This window comes from Prionailurus viverrinus, chromosome A3 (assembly GCF_022837055.1).
Source record: "Prionailurus viverrinus isolate Anna chromosome A3, UM_Priviv_1.0, whole genome shotgun sequence".
NCBI lineage: Eukaryota > Metazoa > Chordata > Mammalia > Carnivora > Felidae > Prionailurus > Prionailurus viverrinus.
The window spans coordinates 132,410,279-132,425,932 of record NC_062563.1 but is presented as its reverse complement, the minus strand read 5'-3'; the positions used below and the strand labels follow the sequence as shown (position 1 = coordinate 132,425,932).

Genomic DNA, 15,654 nt, shown 5'->3' with positions numbered 1-15,654 from the left:
GGCGCCCCTGTGTATGTTCTTTACTTCTTGTTACTGAGTGTCGCATAATAAATAAGTCATTCGTTAATACAATGATCTTTACAGTTTTTTAAAAACTGCCAAATCATTGTTAAACGACTGTTAAATTGACAGGCTGTGTTTTCCCTTTTGCTTTTAAGAAGAGAGTCAGTATCGAATCATCAGCTATGTGCCAGGATGTGCTCTCTTTGTCAGCAGGTTTGGGGATGGCGGCTGTCAGGTGTTTTTTTTCTTTCTTTTTTTTTTTTTAAATTACTGTCATCTTCATTCAGCGCGTATGAAAAAATACACACACGTTCTTTCTCCCTTTTGCACACAAGCATGCACGCACACACTTACCCACACTGAAATGCAAAATTGAGTCCAGATCCCAGGGTGATATAATGCCTCAAAGCCCCTTTTCTCCTCTTTGCTTTAGATGTTTCAAACACAGCTAGCTTTTGGTGGCCTGAAGTCACTAAGTACCTTGCTTTGTTTCAAGTAGGAAAACGCAGGATTCGGTACAAATGGCATTTAATGCCTCGTTGACTTTGTGGTCGGCTATCAGGTCTGGCCGCCGCACCCCCCAGACGTGGCGTCCAGCCGGCCTGCCCCGCGCGGCCCTCGCCAGGGGCGCTCAGGCTCCTACAGGGACCCTGGCCGGCCTTTGGCGGCATCCTGCTACTTATGCCCCAATTCATGAGACTCTGAAAACGATTTTGTCCCGTAGGAAGTGATCCCCATGTACCTGGCCACCTCCCCTATCCTGTCGGACGGAGCCGCCCACATGGAGTGCCAGCTGAAAAGGAGCTCGGTAGATCGGCTCCGAACCCTGGACCCCAGCACGTCAGCCCAGGCCTCACCTCCCAGTGAGGCCCCTTCGAGCAGCTCTTTAGTGAAGAAGAGAAGAAAAAGGAGGAGAAAGTCCCAGCTGGACACCCTGAAAAGAGACGACAACATGAACACATCTGAGGACGAAGACATGTTTCCCATAGAGATGAGCTCTGACGAGGAGGCCGACCCGCCAGACGGCAGTAGGTAAGTGCTCTCAAGAGGCAGGACCTGTGTCCGAGTCGGGCGCATTGACTTTTTAAGATGATTCTTACAAACTCTTTTTTTTCCCCAGAATTCCTTATTCTTATGGTAATGTATTTTAGATGGAGTTTAAAACACATTTTTTTTTCAGTGTTTTTTAATTCGTTTTTGAGAGAGAGACAGAACGTGAGCAGAGCAGGGGCAGAGAGCGAGGAGGAGACACAGAATCCGAGGCAGGCTCCAGGCCCTGAGCTGTCAGCACAGAGCCCGACGCGGGGCTTGAACTCGTGAACCGTGAGATCGTGACCTGAGCCGAAGTCGGCCGTTTAACCGGCTGAGCCACCCAGGAGCCCCATTTTAGATGGAGTTTTAGAATTCTGTGGACCCAGCCTTAAAGTAGCATAGAGATTTGAGGCAGCTGGTAATATCAGACCTCCTCCCTTGTCTGGTAACTTCGACCTCTAGGACAGAGCCAAGGAACACAGAACTGAGCAAACTAATACTTCCTGCACCAAACCATAGTTTCAGAACCTGACCTGTGTACTCTTTATTTTTTTTATTTTTTAAATTTATTTAGCGAGAGAGAGAGAGAGAGAGAGAGAGAGAGAGAGAGGCTGAGAGAAAGGGAGAGAGAATCCCAAGCAGGCTCTGTGCTGTCTACGCAGGGCTCGATCCGTGAGATCATGACCTGAGCCGAAATCAAGAGTCGGACACTTAACCAACCGAGCCACCCAGATACCCCAGAACCTGCCTGCTCTTATCTGGACGCCGGTTGTGTTCCCGGCAGTCGGACTGGCTTCTGGCTAGGGCCTGATCTGTGATAGACTTCCGGTTACAAGTACGTGTAGAACATGGCCAGTTTTCCCTCCAAACAAACTTCCCCGTTTTCAGTTTTGATGAGGCCCAAGGTTTAACGGTCATCTTGTTTGACTTTGCTTTGCTTTTGACAGTGCAGTGACATTGTGCTTCTGTGTGTTACTATTTTGGTGACAACCGCCAGTTTTCAAAGAGAAAAACTCCTTTGTAAGGGAGCTTGATGGTTCAGACTTTTATGTCATTCGGTATCAGTTTTGATGACTGTTTTTGTATCTTGTTAGCATCAAGAAGGGATAGGGGCGCCTGGGTGGCGCAGTCGGTTAAGCGTCCAACTTCAGCCAGGTCACGATCTCACGGTCCGTGAGTTCGAGCCCCACGTCAGGCTCTGGGCTGATGGCTCGGAGCCTGGAGCCTGTTTCCGATTCTGTGTCTCCCTCTCTCTCTGCCCCTTCCCCGTTCATGCTCTGTCTTTCTCTGTCCCAAAAATAAATAAAAAACGTTGAAAAAAAAAATAAAAAAAAAAAAAAGAAGGGATAAGGGACATCAGGAGTATCCCTCTGCTTCATTATTCAAAATAGGACATTATTTTTTTTCTTGGCTAAAAATACAGGCAAATTGGCAATGTCCCTTTTCCTAACTATAGCCTCTAATCTGCTGCAGGCTCAGAAGCTGGTGGTTGGGCTTATTATAGTTGCCATGCCTGTGTGGCTTTTCATTCCAGAACTTGGTCGGTGATAGATACCTCAGGGAACACCAAACATACGGACAGATGGCCTCCGCGTGAGTGAAATAGCGCGTCCTGTTTTTTTTAATGAAGGCATTCTACCTGAAACAAGGCAGATCTGCAATCATTTTGCAGTTACAAGATTCCTTTGGTCTCTATCACGTATTTGTTCTGCTGGGTGAAGCATTATCCGTGTGTGGTCATTCAGTTATTCGGCAGCCCCACCCGTGCACAGCGGGACCTTGACAGCCTCCTGGGTCTCGTTTTGGTGTCACAGTGTATACAGCAGGCTGTGTAACCATCACACACGCCTGTCAGTCCGGGTGCTTGAATACAGTCACTTTACATTTGCAATTCGGCCAGCGCACGAAACACATCTGTATGTGTCTCTGTCTCACTTTTTCCCTCCCTCTCTACTGCCCGCAGTATACCCGGGTGCTAGAAGGTCATGTTACTCCATAAACAATTGAGAGAGAATCGGTATGAAATGGAAACTTGCCTTTAGCGTGAATGTATCACTAATAGTTCCTTGACTTTCGTCTTCTCTTTTTCTCCTCCAGAACTCTTCCTAATGATCTATCTGCATTCCAAGAAGAGGTTTCGAAGGAGAACCCTTCCCCCATCATGACTTACCCTCAGTCATCATCGTACCCTAATTCCGATAGAGAGTGGTCACCCAGCGCAAGGTAGGTTGCTGGGGGAAAGCCTGTGCGTTCGCGCACCCTCGTCCAGAGGATTTGAAGCCAGTTATAGGAGGTGTGTTCAATACAAGAGTGAAGTAGACGTAAAAAGTCAAAAAATGCCGTTTAGAGTAGGAGGTACGGACCAGGATCGAACAAGGACATGGGCAGACCAGAAACTTCTATCTGATATCCCAGTCAAACTGCCAGCGTGGCTCTGGGCTCCCCATAGGTGACGTTGAAGGAAAGACCACTTAAGTTACTCGGTGCTAAGTGTCAGTGGGAGAGAACAGGTGACTGAGCCTTTCCTGACACTTAGCTCTCGGATAAGGCTCAGGAACACAGCTGGCGCTCCAGGAGCCCCCGAGGTGGTTCTGGGCTGTTAGAATGATGCCCTGTCCTCATGCTTAATGCCTTCTGCCGAATTCAAGGGTATTTATTTCCCTGAGAAGAAGTCTGACGTCACCCTAGAATCCGGTATAAACTTGGAGGGCCAGACCTGCTCCCTGTGCAGGTTGCCCTCCCGAAGACTCCAGAGGCTTCTGTCAGTGCCAACTCGGACAGCACGTGAGCCCCTCTGAGCACTTCTCAGAAGAACTGGGGAGGGGACAGATGGAAACCGTGCGTCCTCAGCAGGGATGGTCTCACCCCCACTGAGACCAAAAAATTGGCTCCCGGGCAGCGAAGACTTCTTAGATGTTATAATGGCTCGTGGCCTCTGAAGGGCCACAGCACATAAGCAGTTGTGCAGTCTGGCCATGGGGTTGAAATTTCACAGTGGAGGGAGGGCCACTGGGGGAAAAAAAGTCTCAAATGTGCGGGGGTGTGCGAACTGATGACTTCCTTGGATCGTTCTTATTCCTAATGTGTTGGAGGTACTTCTAGTTTCTAGTGAAAGTGTAGGAGCCCCTGTCACAAAGGCTTCCTGCCTCCCTGCCTTCCAGAGTCTGCCAAACACACTCCTGGTTCAAGTTCGACTAGAGTGACCTTGCTGATGCCACAGCACAGTCAGCAGCATGCACTGGGGTCGAAGTCACAGAAAAATAGATGTGTCCCATACCTGGTTTCCAGCCAGGACCATGACCGTGAGTGTGAGTCACCAGAGTGGGGCTGGGGGCCTGTGAGGCCTCCCTGTGGGGGTCTGTCTGCAGACCAGCCCCGTGCAATAGAAGCATAATGCCGGCTCCGTATGTCATTTATAATAATCTAGGAGCCATCCTTAAAAGGTTAAAAGAAACTGATGAAGTTAATTTTTGTATATTTCCTTTGACCCAGCATATCCAAAACATCATCAAATAACTAGTTTTCAGAAAGTTATTAACGAGGTATTTCGCAATGTGTAAGATCATTGTGAATTTCACATGTGTGGACCATCTCAGTTGGGACGCGTCCTATTTCAAGTGCTAGGTAGCCACGTGTGGCTTGTGGCTGTCGTGATGGACAGTGCAGATGTTAGACCTTTCTGGAACCTCCTCCATTGTCCCCCTAGATCTGTGGAGATGAACCCTAAGGGAAAAGCATGGTACTTTAGAAAGAAAACTATGTGGAATACTTAGAAACCACTAAGGGGTTGAAAAATCTGTTCAAACGCTCTACATTCATTTTAAGAGTTTAAAAGAAGTATTTTATTTTATTTTTTGTTTATTTTTGAGAGAGTGAGTGAGCAGGGGAAGGATTGAGAGGGAGGGAGACAGAGGACCCAAAGCAGGCTCCAGGCTCTGTGTTCACAGCAGCGAGCATAATGCGGGGGCTTGAACTCACGAACCATGAAATCGTGACCTGAGCCGAAGTCGGTCGTTCAACCGACTGAGCCATCCAGGCGTCCCAAAACAAATGTTTTAAACTCAACCCTGGGAATGTTTCTCTGTCTCTCACATTTTCCTGTCTGAATCCAGAACAGCGACCATGTCAGATCATGTGGGTCTGACTGCTGTCAGATGCAATTACAAATTAGGATAAATAGATACATTTCCATACTTGGAATTGCGCATTTTCTTTTCTTTAAAGAGACAGCTGGCAGCAGAGATGATCAAGTCTTTGGTGTATGCAGCTTGATCAAGCACTAAATTCTGACCAGAGAAAAACCATCTTTTATGGGCAGAAGGATGAAAGAGAAAGTGAAATGAGTCTTTTCACGGTTTCCTGTTCTTGTGGTGCAAAAGATTCATGTTGATTTCCTAGTGATTTCAACAGCTAGTCCCCTAGTCCTCTGCGGTAGTCGGATGCCTAAGCATGTTCATTTTCTTACGAGTGTTATTGTGGAGAGTTAGTCAAAGAATTTATATGAAATGTAATTTAATTGACCTATGATTTTTCTTTCTTTTAATGTCTATCACGTGGTATCCAGCAGCCTGATAGATTGCCAAGGGACTGCCCCCCGCCTGGCAGTTGTGGCCGAGGGAGGCCTTTCTAGCTCTTGTCCTTCACGGCCTTCCCACTTCTATGCTTCGGAAAGGTAGAGGGGCTTTTTTCCCCACTTGGATGTCTTCCCTAATAAAAATTGTGCTCTAACTCTTACGTAAAAGTCTGTTTACCATTGACCAAATTACGTATGCAGAAAACCCGTAGAGGTCACGCAAGTGAAAATTTTGATCTAACGCTTACAAATCTATTCGACTAACCGAATTACTTATGAAGCAAATACACAGAGATGATTATTTTCCTTCGATGTTTTTAAGCATTTGTAGATTATTAGATGTTTTTTTTTCGCTACTAAATTTGATTCTCTGCGCATTAGTAGTGATTAAGCAGAGAGTCCTTCCTAATTTTGTGGAGTGCTGTGCAAAACAGAATAATGAAATAAAAGTTGGGAATGTGACCCTTCTTTTGTCTCGAGGGTTGTTCAGCAAATGAGTTTATAAGATCTTTAGTATAGGGGAAGTTATTATAACTCCTTTAAATAGCTTTTTAGACTTCCTGAATAATGGAGTCATGTTTCCACGACATTTCTAGAATGGAATTTCAGAGACTAGCACAGGGGGATCTTAAGGTTTTGGATTATAGGTTTGTATATTCCTCGGATGCCGTGGTCTGCGATTTCGGCCTCCTTCCCTCCATGTCGCCCATACTCTAAGCTACATGGTGGACCTACATGGCTTACTTTATAACCTTTAACAGCGAAGCTATGATTAAGTTCTATGTGGGAAACTGTTTTTCTTCGTGATTAAAGAATCAGGTCTCAGGAGGTGTTTTATTTGGGGGTTACATGTGTGGAGGAGAGACCATTTTAAAAAGAGTACACGAAGCGGTGAACGGTTAAAATTGACTTGCCTAACGGGCTGCCAGAATCCTGAAAACTATTAACGTGGCTAATAAATGCATTACTTATGAAGATCAGCCATTGACCTTGTAAGCCTCCTGCTTTGAACAACCCTTGATCTTGAAAGCCCAGTATGTGGTGGTGGGAAACTTTGGAGCCACCATTCTTCTCATCAGTCACCCTCGGCGTTGGGAGTCTTCTCCCCGGTTCACCTTCTGTGAGCCTGGATCCCATAGAGCGTGCGCACGTGTTTGCGCACCGAATGCTTTGGACAAAGGCCGGTGGTGCCCACGTGCCGCCATTTGTGTGGCGTGTTGAGCGGGAGAGAAGGGACTCCTAGCTTATGGCTTCCACGCCCAGTTTGGTTCTCTGTGAATGCGGATCTGCAGCCCTGGATACTTCTCTGGAAACCTATGGCTTGTGGCGTCCATCAGAGGATCAGAATATCAGGGATTCTGGAGCTGGTGCCTCGAGAGAACGGTGGTCAGCATTTGCCTTCTTTCTAGCGCAGGGGTTGGCAGACTGCAGCTGGTGGGGCCACACGCGGCCCTCCACCCATCCTCGGGGTGTTGTGGGCACGCGGCCAGTTCGTTCCCGCGTCGTCCGGGGCCGGTTTGGCGCCACGGTGGCAGGAGTGTGCAGTTGTGACAGAGACCGCGTAACCCACAAAGCTTGAGCCGTTTGCTCTCTGGCTTTTCCCAGACAAAGTTTGCTGGCCCCCTCCTCCTCTAGGGCAAGTTCAGTGGCAAGGGCTTTACTTCGTTGAGCGTAGCGGGTAAGACAGTTCCGTGTTCCACGGACTTTGTAACAAAATAGAGATCATATTTTATGTGACAGAATCGAACAGCAGGAGCTTGTGACGCAGACGATGTGAGATTTGGGTGCAGTGGTGTTGAGGACAGGGAACCGATCGCAGCGCGCTGTTTCTGTGATGACGATTGTGTAGGTACGCTGGCGGCCACGACATCCCCTCCGCAGATCTCACGTACGTTGAATACGTAATTGTGGACACACCAGTGCCCGAAGACCATTGGCCCTTCGGAGAAAAACGTAATTGTAGGACCAGAGGGAAGCGAGAGAGGTAGGAAGGTGGTGAGCACGTTACCCCTCAGATGTAGGGAGCGCTCCGGCTTCCTCTTGTGGGACCACTTCCCAGAGGGCAGAAGAGGGTGTGTTGGTGTGTTGGGGGACGTGTCCCGTTGTATACACTCGTCCAGTACACGTGCCGGTGAAATAGAGCGTGAGGGCCACCCTGTGGCAACGTACCGCTTAGATGGTTTGCTGGGCAGTGGGCGCCATGGGAGATGAACCAGCCTATGAGCACCTCAGTGTGAAATGGAGGAGGGAGAGAGAGTGGCTAGTCTGGTCCAGATGGCTTGATGACAGAGCTGGGGACCGATTTGGCCATGAAGGGTCCCTGTTGGTTTCATACAAGTTGGGTTTCGTGCACGACCGCTCCTCGTCCTGACGGGAAGGTGTATTTGGTTGGAGTTGAACTCGAACTCAGGGCCGCGAGGCCAAGCATGGCTGTGAGTGGTGGCTCACAAGACTAGAAGGTCTGGGGAAGAGGGTCATCCCCTGCTTCGCGCAGTATCATCGTTTAACGCTGGGGGAAATGATGTGGGAGAATAAAGGCAGGGAATGATTAAGTGAGTTATGTTTTTCTCCTCCGGATGTTGTTCAGGATGCTGTGAGAAGTTTCTAGATTAAGATGATTACTCTTGGCCGGTCACTCTTGGCTGCACAGAGGGAAGGCTTCGTCCCTGTCCAAAGAGTAGAGATACAGAAAATAGAGGGATGAGAACACAAGTTCTAGCCACTTAAAAGCTGGCCTGAGAATTCAGCCTCAGGCTATGTTGTTACAGAACGAGCCTTAGCCAACGGGTGGGTCTTTGACGGATTCCTGGAAGATCTCGTATTTTGTAAAAATCTCCACGCAGAGGCTCCTGCCACGCTAAGCGAGTGTATTTTTGGCATCCGGCATTTGTGGCAAAGTTGGCACGCGAAACAGTTCCCTGTTTTCGAAGCCAGCGCGGATTCGTAAATGTGTTAAATGTAGAATTGGATGGGGGCGTGTCTGAGAGAGGCGGGACCCCTCCGCAGCTGAGAGCTACCAGACTGGGTTTGGACGTGGAGAACGCAGGGGAGGTGAGCTCAGGGCGAGGTGGGGAAAGATGGGTGGTTGCGAGGTGAGAACAAACTCTTTTTTCCCCCTTTCTGTTGTTACCTGCCTTTTCCTCAGTTCTTCTTTCTAAATGCCCCTTCTCCTCTTGGAATTCGCCAGCAGGGCGGGCAGGTGGCCCACGGTGGGAGGCGCCTTCCACCTGCCGCGCGTTCTGTGGCCCCCTGGTGGCCACGGGTGGGAATGTCATGAAGCTTGTGTGCATTCTCTGGGCTGTTGGAACCCTAGAATTGTGGACCGAAAACATCTAAGAAAAGTGTCTCTTCCCAGTCTAATCGTGGATTTGTGTTTCCTTAAGTCCTTCAGGCTCCCGACCTTCAACCCCTAAAAGCGATTCGGAATTGGTCAGTAAGGCCGTGGATAGGACGGTGCAGAAGAATAACCTAGAAATGCTCTGGCTCTGGGGAGAATTGCCCCAGGCTGCAAAGGTAAGTTTCTCCCCCTGCCTCCGTTCTGCCATACACCGAAGATGGTTTCTAAGAACGTGAAATGGGCATCATAATCTCTTCTTTCGAGAAATTTTGTTTCGTATTCTAGTCTACTAAAAGAATCTTGAGAATATTTTTACAAATTTTTAAAAAATATCATAAAGCCTCTAGAACGTGCTAGAGCGTCTTGTAAACCCAGTAAATATTTGTCATATGAACGAATGAAAGAACGAATGAATGAGTGAGCATTGAAAGCGCTCCTGTGAAGAATCCAGACCAACAACCCTTTGCGGGAAAGGTCTGTTGGGGCAAAGTTGTGGATTCTTTCCTTTTCTGGGTTTATATTTAGCTCTCACAGAAAAATGCTGATTTCACTGCCCACAAGCTATAGTGCTGACCTAGCCAACCATCTTTACAAACTCGTGTCATTTGTTGCTGGAGAAACAGCGTGAAAATGCTAACCCATCACTTCTTCTGGCAAAACGCTTCCAACCACAGACGTGCTGTAGTGTTGTTGTCATTTGTGCTAGAAGCTTGTGAGATCGGGTCCAGAAACGAATACCCTCCCTTTTCTCTCTAACCCATAAATTGCATTTTGGTTTTTGTTTGGATAAATCTTTTCCAGAACCGGAAACTCCTTGGAGAAGTAGAGTCAAATGTTAGTTTCCCACTCAGGCGAACCGACCGCCAAATCTTCACTTATTCACTCACGTTTTGGGGGTAAAGCGTCATTAAAATATAACACGCGTCCAGAGAAACGCCCAGATCATAAGTGCGCAGAAAATAAACTTTCACACTACGAATGTATCCACGGGACTTGCACCGAGACGGAGAAGCGGGGCTTAACCAGCAACTTGGAAGCCCCACCCTTTGTAGTTACTATTCAGATTGACCCCCCAGAAGGATCAACAGCCCCCTGCTCTAAGAGCAGAGCTTGGTTTGACAACCCTCATCATGTTGTTGTGTGTAGTTGTAATTCATCTCTTGTCATTGCTGCGAAATACCCGCCGTATGAGTATATTTCCCGTTCTACTGGTGGACGTTTATTTGAGCCTCTTGTATCTGTCGGCCTTTACTGATCCCACTGACTTCTCTTTGGCAGCTGACGTTATATATGAAAGTTCATTTGCTACGGATAGTCTGCTTTTTCTAGAATCTTTTGGCCGGTATGGAAATCGCCGGGTGGCTCCCGAGGCTTAAATGTCCGTAATTGGTTGATCGTTTTTCCCCAGCTGACTCTGTTTTCCTGTTTGCCCACGCTCCGACCATTGTGTCCGTCTGTCTGTCTCTCTCTGCCCTTCTGATCTAGTCTCCACACAAGATGAAAGACCGCAGTCCATTAAACGGTAGGAAAGTCTGTGATGAGACGCACTTTCGGACCGCTCAGAGCGAATCTTCAGATGCGTTCAGTGACCAGTCGCCGACGCTGGCCAGGCCTCCCGTGCCGCCCAGTTTAGAGGCGAGCAAGCCTCCAACGGACGTACAGTGTGTGAACGAAGAAGATGTCGAGGCCTTAGGAGCCGCGGCCCCGCCTTTACCCGCGATTGAAGACCCCAAGCCCCTGTCTGCCAGTGTGGCCCCGATGGCAAGCAAGACAGACTCTCCTTCCAGGAAAAAAGGTGGGAAGGCCCGCGTGTGCTGGCTCCTTGTGCATGAACTTGGTGCTCTGTCTGCACGCTTGGGTTCCTTCTCTCGGTTGTTCCGAACACGTCAAGGTGGGTGCTGGACCGGGACAGCCGTCGTGTTCAGTTTGTGCCCTTTTGCTGAAGGTGTTAAGGTATCAGAATTGACTTATAGGCAATGAGACGAAAGGAGCCGTTGGGGGCGGTGCAGTGAGCCCCCTCACTTTGTAGATCGGGGCGCTGGGATCCACGGGGATGCAGTCTTTTTCACACACTTGGGGCTACGTAGGAAGTTGATTAGGGAGCTCATCCTGGTCCCCTCTCCCCCTGCCCCGGGTTTCGGTCTAGCACGTTGCCCTGGTTTCGTTGCCGCGAGCGCCGTGTTATCCCTGCGTCCGTCCGATGAGCATTTGGGTGTTGGCCTGTTTTTGCCGGGAACGCCCCTCCTCGCGTATACCTGCTCTGTGAGGCCAAGACTCTTCTGGTCTGGTTTCCTTTTGTGTCCCCTGCGCTCAGAATGGCGGCTGGCACACAGTCGGTGCTCCATAATTGCTCTCTGAAGACACACCCAGCTGCCTACCCGGAGGCACTGACGTCACGCCTGATCTGGTAACCGCGCAGCCTCGTGCGGTTTTCCGGGCGTGTGTGAGCCGGTGACGTGACGCCCTGGCAGAGGTGGGCAGGGGATCTGCGGTCCTGGTGCGCCGCGACCGGCCCTGAACCGTTTCGGCTGCCGTCCCCGGGAGTCCCGGCCCAGAGAAGGGCCTGCGTCATGAGTGCCTTCATCATGTGATGCTAATGAGGACGACAGGAATCGCTTCAGGGCACGGAGCACCTAGTACCCTTCAGGCGCTTCGCACGGGGGGGGGGGGGGGGGGGGGACAGAGATGCCGCAGGGCGACAGAACTTGGTCAGGGTCACACGCTTGGCGGTGATGGGGTCACGTGCGCACTGGGGTCACTCAGCGTCTGGAGTCGGGCCGCTGACTTCTGACCCTTGTGCTCTTGGGCCCGGGGGCCGCTTGTGAGCACAGTTGCACATTGCGCTTTAAGTGCCGTCTGGTGTGCCTCAGAAGTCTGCGCTTCTGGAAAGTCGCTGTTCTGACTTGGCCTGTTTGCTCTTGCAGACAAACGAAGCCGACACCTTGGTGCCGACGGCGTCTACTTGGACGACCTCACCGATATGGATCCGGAAGTGGCTGCGCTGTATTTTCCCAAAAAGTAAGATTTATTTTCACTCCTCTTACCGTTGTCTAGGTGACTCTGTGTGAGTCTGGTTTCCTCCTTCGTGGCTGACTAAGGAGCGAGGGAGAAAAAGGCAGTGGGAGGCTCAGATTTTACTGTGAGAAGCAACCGGTAACGACAGTGGGCTTCCCCTGGAGACGCGCGTGGGGGTCTCCATGCGGCTGGCTTCCCACCTTCGGAAAGGAACGCAGGCTCGCGGCTGGCTTCCGCGGTGACACCCACGGTCGTGTCGCAGCGGGCAGTGTGGCCCACACCCTGAACCGGTGGCCAAGAGTGGGCAGCCGCCCCCTCGGAGAGGTTCCATCCCCAGGAGAGGTTCTCCCATGGCCCTCGGGGCCCCTGTTCAGTTCTGGGATTTGCAGGGAGGGCTGGCCCCTGGGCAGTCCCATGGCCTCTTAGGACAGCGTGCCTTCTCCTCAGTTCGTTTCCCATGGGTTTGGGAGGGGACCCCAGGAGGCTAAAATAATTGTTTCCCTCCGAAGGTGATTCGTTGAGCCTGCCTTTCTCTGTCGTGGTCCTGAGGTGACCTCCTGTGCTCTTTCGAGGGCTGTCGTGTGGCGGGAGTCGTTTGATGTCGTCGATGTCACAGTCTCTCCCCTGTCCTTCCAGTGGAGAGCCTTCCGGGCTGGCCAGACACACCAGCGACAACGGCGCCCGGTCGGCCAACCAGTCCCCGCAGTCCGTGGGCAGCTCTGGCATCGACAGCGGCGTGGAGAGCACCTCGGACAGCCCGAGGGACCTGCCGTCCATCGCCATCTCCCTCTGCGGAGGCCTCAGCGACAACAGGGAGATAACCAAAGGTAGCGCGGCCCCAGAGCCTGGCCTCGGAGCCCGTCTTTGAGCCACGGGCGCCCCCTGGTGGCCACCGGCCGCAACGTCCGGAAGCTTGGGCTTCTCTAGTTCAGTCCAAGGTCGCCTTCCGCTTGGCTGCCTCAGGGGTAGGGCAAGTGACTCATTGTCGCTCAAGGCCCAAATGTTGCCGGCTTGCAGTTGGCCGACCGGAGGGCTCTGTCGTTCATGCCACTCCTCCTACCTCCACTGTTCTTCTTCATCACGCCCCACCCCACCCCCCTCCCCGGGGGTGGTGCTTTCCGGCAGGTGAGGGTGTGCACTTCAACCCTTGGCGCTCAGAAGCCATCATCTCCCCTTCCTGCCCTGAGAAGCCATCCTAGACTCCTGTCTCCGTCCTCAGGTCCCTTCAGGGCTTCGTGAGTTTCTCCGCGAGGCTGGGGCCCTTTATTCTGGAACCTGAGCCAGCGGATCCGGCAGCTGGTGATGGACTGAAAGAAGTTGCTTAATGTGACCCAGCTGGTCGGGTCCATGACAGGAAGTCTTTCTCAGGCCCCCTCCCCCTCTAATAACCAGCCACACTATGTTTCCGAATCTCGGGCACCGGCCACTCTGAAGCCCCGAAGCGGGGAGCACTCTGTGGGCGGGGAAGGGGTGGGAGGAGGCTGGTGTCGGTGGTACCCCCTCTGTGGTACACTCGCCCCCACCGTCATCTCACGGGGGTCCGTACAGATGAGGCCAGATTCCCATGGCTGGGAGTCCGCGAGGAGAGTAGCTGGTGATATGATTCAGGATTCCAAAGATCCGTGTCGTGGGCACTGCGAGTTGGCATCATGACCAGGGTTTTTTTTTTTTTTTTTTTTTTTTTTTTTTTTCTGCTGGACAGGGGTGACTCTCAGTGTCCTGGGTCTCCTGGGTCCTGGTTTCGTTCGGGGGGTACAGGACCCCCCGAGGGAAAGGGTAGGAACAAATTAGGGTTACAGAGGTGGTCACAGCCCTCATCTAGGCTCAAGACGTGGCCCAGCTGAATGGGGGACCTCGAGTGGAAGCCAGGGCTTTGGGTCAGAGCTCGTTCTAGAAGCCGGAGTCAGGGCTGAGGTCCAGGGCCTCCTGACCCGGTGGCCTTCCCGACTCTCGGAGCGCGGTGGGCCCAGGCGGGCGGGTCTCACGCCCTCTCCGGCACTTGCAACAGGTGACAGGGATCAGTACCGGGGCCCTGACTCTGAGTGAGCCCTTCAGGATGCCGTGCTTTCCGTGCATGACCTTGTCCCGCCTCATAGCCCCCGAGGAAGCAGGCGTGGTTCCGATCCCCACATTACAGACGAGGGAGGGAACCGAGGTTTGGGGGGGTGAAGTACGAGCTCACTACAAGCTCACGCCAATAAGCGTGACTGATAAGGGGCCTGGTTTCCGAGCCTGCTTACCGTTCAGCTGCTTCCGCGGATGCACCCGCGTACGTAACCGTCTTTTCCACACACCTGCTCTCGGCCTCGCTGCCTGCGGGTACGCTTCCCCGACCCCTCCGACTGCTCCCAGCCTCCCTTCGTCTCTGCACAGGCCCCGTCCCCAGAACTAACTGAAGCCCCTTCCCAAGCGCAGTGGAAGAATTGTCTATACGGCTGGAAGACACTTGCGAGAGAGCGAGTGAGTGAGTGAAAAGCGAGCCTGCTTGCCTTAACGAACGTTCCTTATGTTTTCTCCTTGTTCCCTACGATTGCCTTCACAGATGCATTTCTGGAACAAGCCGTGTCGTATCAGCAGTTTGTGGACAACCCAGCTCTCATTGATGACCCCAATCTTGTGGTGAAGATCGGGAATAAGTAGGTTCCTCTGGGAGGTCACTTTGGCCGTCATGCCACGCTGTGGGAAATGCACTTTTTCAGATGCAGAGATGGCGACGGCGTATAAACCTTAGAGATGTCAAACGAGGTCTTCGTTCCAGTTTATTATTAGCTCTTCACTAGCGGCACAATCCTGTGGTGTTACCTAGTTTTATTACGAAACGTGTCCAATCTCAGCACTTGGCCCCTGGGCCTCAGGCCTGTGTAGTACGTAGGCGGGAACAGAATAGACCGCGTACCTCCCCCGGCTTGGGTGTCTGAGGTCACGGGACGTGCAGGTGTTTTTGTAGCCTGTTGGCAAGCTTTCCTCCCTGAGGGGAAGTCAAGGGTGTTTAGGTATTAAGTTGGGGTACCTGGTTGCCTTTTTTATGAAACGTGGCAAGAAATGCCATAGGCACGTTGGTGGCACCGTGGCCACCGCGCCTGCCTGGCTGTGCTTGGCCCCTGGGACTGGCTGCTGTGGGGTCAGCGGGACGAGGGGCCCTGCCGGGGAGGGGCGTGTGGGGGAGGGCTAGGGTGTTGGCCTGTTGGGGACCCAGCTGGAGTTCCAGAACTTTCCATGACTCTTTTCTCATGACGCTCGTAAGACCTTGCAGCGTGAGCCTTGATCTTTGACATCTGTTTCCTTTTCTCCCGTCAGGTATTATAACTGGACGACGGCGGCCCCTCTGCTCCTGGCGATGCAGGCCTTCCAGAAGCCTTTGCCAAAGGTGAGCTTTAACACGAGGAAGAAGAGGCGGCCCTGCAAGCGACGGGGAGACTCCTCTGGGTGGTTGGAACGTAACACCACCTCGTAGCACCACAAAGTCCATCACGTGACGTCCTTTTGGAGTTCGTGGAGTCCGCCTCTCTCGCACGCTGAGTGGCCTTCCCCTCCTTTATCAGGGCGAGACCTCCCAGTCCTGCCGGTTCCAGATCAAATCCTGCCCCCAGGGTTCCTCTCCCGACACCTGCCGCGCTAGGGACACAGCGGGGGGGTGGGCAGGTGGATGCCCGGATGTCAGAGCCCAGGGATGACGAGGGGACGAGAGAGAAGG

At 51.8% G+C, this 15,654-nt stretch overlaps 1 protein-coding gene across 8 annotated transcripts in view; it reads left to right on the top strand.

Annotated features, from left to right (window-relative positions):
• The window catches only part of LPIN1 (lipin 1), a 129,687-nt gene that overhangs the window by 80,607 nt on the left and 33,426 nt on the right, over positions 1-15,654 (top strand). For 6 of the 8 annotated variants that reach the window (XM_047853004.1, XM_047853007.1, XM_047853008.1 and 3 more), the window contains 9 exons: positions 728-1,035; positions 3,133-3,258; positions 5,600-5,707; positions 8,992-9,121; positions 10,431-10,740; positions 11,870-11,963; positions 12,597-12,787; positions 14,503-14,596; positions 15,258-15,327. In XM_047853004.1, the coding sequence (XP_047708960.1) occupies positions 728-1,035; positions 3,133-3,258; positions 5,600-5,707; positions 8,992-9,121; positions 10,431-10,740; positions 11,870-11,963; positions 12,597-12,787; positions 14,503-14,596; positions 15,258-15,327 (1,431 nt within the window). The remainder of the gene's footprint in view (positions 1-727; positions 1,036-3,132; positions 3,259-5,599; positions 5,708-8,991; positions 9,122-10,430; positions 10,741-11,869; positions 11,964-12,596; positions 12,788-14,502; positions 14,597-15,257; positions 15,328-15,654) is intronic. The other 2 variants (XM_047853005.1, XM_047853011.1) reach the window with 2 other exon arrangements.